The sequence below is a fragment of the Apodemus sylvaticus genome, chromosome X (assembly GCF_947179515.1).
Source record: "Apodemus sylvaticus chromosome X, mApoSyl1.1, whole genome shotgun sequence".
NCBI classification, from domain to species: domain Eukaryota; kingdom Metazoa; phylum Chordata; class Mammalia; order Rodentia; family Muridae; genus Apodemus; species Apodemus sylvaticus.
In genome coordinates, this window is record NC_067495.1 from 110,380,569 (window position 1) to 110,384,847 (window position 4,279).

Consider the following 4,279-nt stretch of genomic DNA (forward strand, 5'->3'; position numbering starts at 1 on the left):
AGAATAGTATTTATCCACATTTCTATATGTTGCCATAGTAATGGTTAGAAGTAAACAGAAATTAAGCTAAACTTTCTCAATGGCAAAGTTAAAGGTGGCCTTTATTCATATTTTATCCCATTTTGCTTTGTTCCCTTTATGCAGTGTCAAATAAATGTTCTCATTCCCTTTATCAGCAGAAAGGAAACTGAGTATAAATTCATTAAATCACATATATCTCCAATTGTGTAAAAAGTCTTCAATTACCCTTGTTTCCTGGAATTGCTTGCATCTAAAACATACATTTCTCCAAGAGAAGTTCATCACATTACACTCATCACAGTACCAGTCCCCAGCTCTGCGAATGACACTATAATTCCTGTATTGAGAGGAGTCAGCTCTTGCTCTGAACTTATAAGAAAGCATCTTCCTTCGGTGGAATTGCTTATCTCTCCAGCTAGCTCTAGAAGAGGTGAGGGAAGGAACTGCACAAATCTGCTGTACTTCTGTTCCTGCTTCTTGGGAAACAAACCGAGGTTGGGCTGAGGTGGAAGCCAAACTAAGAGATGCCAGTGGGTTAGTCTGTGACCAAGCCCTCTGGATTTCAGAGTAAGATTCCTCATTTCTATTTGCTCTTTCAGAAAACCCATTTCCCTCATCCAAAGGAACTGTAGCAGCAGCAGCAGCAGCTGAAGCACTTTGGCCTGACACAGTCCAGTCATATCCCCCATCTCCATGGGGAACAACACTGCCTGATGGATCTGGCCCGGTTCCCTGGGCCTCGTCTCTCCTTCCTTCCTGACTTTGAAACTGATTTCTTACCAAAGTAAAAGGAGTACTTGTGAGAAAAGATTGTTCCCCTTCTACTCTATTAAGGTCCGGAGGAAGTCCTTGTTGGAGTCCGAACTCCCCCACGCCCTTTTCATCTTGATGTTTATCCCTCTGTTTTTGTACCATCCCTAACAAGGCGTTAATGAACAGCCTCTGCTCATCTATCTGATCCTGCATTATCTTTACCTTTTCTCTGTACTCCTGGGCCTGCTTCTCAGCCAAGCTCCGTCCCAAAGCCAGGGCACTCCACGCACACGATTTCTTCAAACTTCTGGGCATTGCTGAGTCAGTCACGATGGTCAGAAGCTCCCTTTCCACAGCGCTCCAGGACTTACACAAATGAATCCTACTGAAGCATCTATTAGACCCATTTTTAACTATTTGTTCATTTAGAAAACCTACCACTTCCCTGTGGTAAAAACCACAAGTTGGGTCACTAAAATTAATAGCCATTCTAAGAAACGGATGCCGAGCTTTTCACCTCAGAGAACTAACAATAGAGTGAGAACGTTGAACTCCCGGGGTCCTCTCTATACCCTTACGGTAGTCATACTCCGCCTAGAGGCCTGGCGGTATAACTGTTGATCCCGAAGTAGCTACTTGCTGCTATTTTTTAACCATAGAGTTTAACGTTCACGAACTTAGCAGGTAGAAGGTACATAAAGGAGAATTGAAATACAAAACAATGGGGCTGGAGAGATGGCTCAGCAGGTAAGAGCACCGACTACTCTCTGGAAGATCATGAGTTCAAATCCCAGCACCCACATACTGGCTCACAACCATCCTTAAACAGATCAAACATCTTCTGGTGTCTGAAGACAGCTACAGTGTACTTACTTATAATAAATAAATCTTTAATAAAGAAAGAGGAAATACAAAACAAAAAAAAACCCAAAATGCACTCAGCTTGGTAATGAATATAGATGATACATATTAATAAATATTTATAAAATTGAACTGGGCAATATTTACTTGCTATTATTAATTATATACAATGATATCAATTTGACAAATACTATTCATAGTGGCTGCAGATAGCTGCAATTAAAAGCCCGTATTTTATCAGTTGAGGTGTAGAATAAAATTTGAGGTAAGCACTGTATTACCTGGCAAGAAGATAATAAATCTAGAGGATTTATACATTTCTAAAGTTTAAAAACATCACCAACACCTAAACTCAGAGACTGAAACAGCAATCACAGAACCTGCCTGTATCTGTGCTAGGTTCTCTGGAAATATGTTGTGGGGGATTTTGTAGGACTCCTAAAAATGTGTGTCTGAGATGTGTCTCTGATTCTTTTGGCTTCTCTTGGTAACTTTTTCCTACTACTGGGTTCCCTCATCCAGCTTTGATATGAGGGTTTATCCTTAGTCTTATTGTAACTTGTGACATGTTTTCAGTTAATATTGCTGGGACTCTGACTCTCTTCTCTCCCCCTCCCCCTATCTCTCCCTCTCCCTCCCCCTCCCCTCCCCCGTCCCTCTCTCTCTCCCTGAAACAGGAAGAGGAATGAAGAGGAATGAAGAGGAATGAACAGGGTTGGGGTGTGTGGGAAGGGAGATTGTGGGGAGGGACTAGGAAGAGTGGAGGTAGGGAAAACTGCAATGGAATATAACATAAATAATAATACTATATTTAATATATTAATATATTAATATTTTTCTGTGTATTACAATATATTAAAAATAATATATTAAATATATTCAAATATACTAAAATAATATATAAGTAAATCATATATCTGATATATAAAAATCATTTTTTAAGTAAGAAAAAAATTACCAACAGAAAATTTCTGGTGAAAAAAAATGGACCTAGCAGCATTAATGAACTAAGAGATGTTAAACTTATTAGGTGAAAGTTAGATGAGGGAAGTTTATTTTAGGAAGCCCGGATTGATTCCATCTGAACAAAAGTGATCACTAAAAGAGAAACATGGACACAAAATTCCTCCTCACATGATGTAATAAATCCACAACTTTATTGAAAGCCTGATAATGAAATCTAGGGCTTAGGTCTAATAAGCACTTTAAAGGAATCTGATAAGTACCAACCTAAAAAGCTAAAATAACTAGGCTATCCACTACAAACTGAATGGAGGTGATTCTGTAAGTAAATGACTTCGTTTGTTTTTCCAACAAGACAGCTATATAACAATATAGCAAGAAAAAATTGAAGAATATCAAACAATGGCTGACCTTAGCCTTTCTCATCTGTTCCTACTCAGTAAATGAAAGAAAATGTATTAAGACAATCTGGAATGTGATTGTCTGGAAAAAATAAAGTGTATTTTTTATTTTATTCTTTTTTTTCAAGTTAAAAGCTATAGCCGAACACAAAATATGTTTAAATAGGTATAAAAGATTATTTTTGAAGGAGAGAATTGAATCCTGAGGTGGGAAAAAACAACCTCAACTTTATATTTGATCATTCAGTATGAATATGGAGCCATAATATTTTGCCAACGAGCATATGGGCATTTTGGTTCCTTGTAGATTTTCTAAAATATATAGTTAAAACAAACTTCTATATGTGAACAGATTTTTGAAGAGGCTTTGGTGGTTTCCTGGTGTCAGTAGGTCACTCCATTGCAAGGTCGGCAGGGGACTGTAGGTGACACCTTAGCAGGGGACACAAGAGACAGTGTAGGCACCAAGTCCTCAGTGGCTAGTTCGAATTGGCTGGCCCACAGCTGAGAAAGAGCTAGAAGCAATCTGTAAGGCAAAAGTGAAAGCAAAAGTATGCTTGTTCAGGGCCTCAGAGCCCTCATCCAAATGCCTGAAGGCTTCCTTGGAGGTGTGAGAGGGTGAGTGCCTTGCTGGCACCTAAAGGACAATAAATAATTACTGAGCACCTTCCCACTGAGATGCCAGAGCTATCTGTCAGTAATGCTGAGTATTGCTTCCTAGTTTTTCCCAGTAAATCTATCATTCAGCAGCCATAGTGATATAGAATTGAGTTTCCATATAAATTGCAGTGTCATGAAGCTTACACCCATAAAATGCCAAATACATATTATTATATAAAAATTTGTATTCTATATTAATATTTGTATAACAGATGTTATATAAATATAAATTAATATTAACATAAAAATCTATGTGCATAACAGCAATTAAAGAAACCAAATTCGAGGGACAACAAGGGAGGGTACATGGGAGGGGTTGGAGGGTGAAAAAGGAAGGGGGAAATGATATAATTTTAATTTTTAAAAATGGTCTAAAATAAAAACAAATAAATCAATGCTTTACTATGAAAGAAGACAAGGAGGAAAAGAAGGAAACAGTAGAAAATATCTTAGCTGGTTGTTTTAGCCAGCCCTCTTATCTTATTACCTGTCATTGAACTATAACTGAGGCTAGTCTCTCTCTCTCTCTCTCTCTCTCTCTCTCTCTCTCTCTCTCTCTCTGTGTGTGTGTGTTTGTGTGTGTGTTTTTGTGAGGATTCCCACAATAGGATTTTTATAAA

At 38.1% G+C, this 4,279-nt stretch overlaps 1 protein-coding gene across 1 annotated transcript; it reads right to left on the minus strand.

The window, feature by feature from the left end:
- Nucleotides 1-207: 207 nt before the first annotated feature.
- LOC127674647 (testis-expressed protein 13A-like) lies at nucleotides 208-1,263 on the minus strand. Its single transcript, XM_052170320.1, has one exon. The coding sequence runs from the start codon at nucleotides 1,261-1,263 to the stop codon at nucleotides 208-210; it is 1,056 nt and encodes a 351-aa protein (XP_052026280.1).
- Nucleotides 1,264-4,279: the final 3,016 nt, after the last annotated feature.

Coding starts and splice junctions, on each gene's coding strand:
- LOC127674647 (XM_052170320.1), bottom strand. CDS start 1,263: ATGGCTATTAATTTTAGTGACCCAACTTGTGGTTTTTACCACAGGGAA.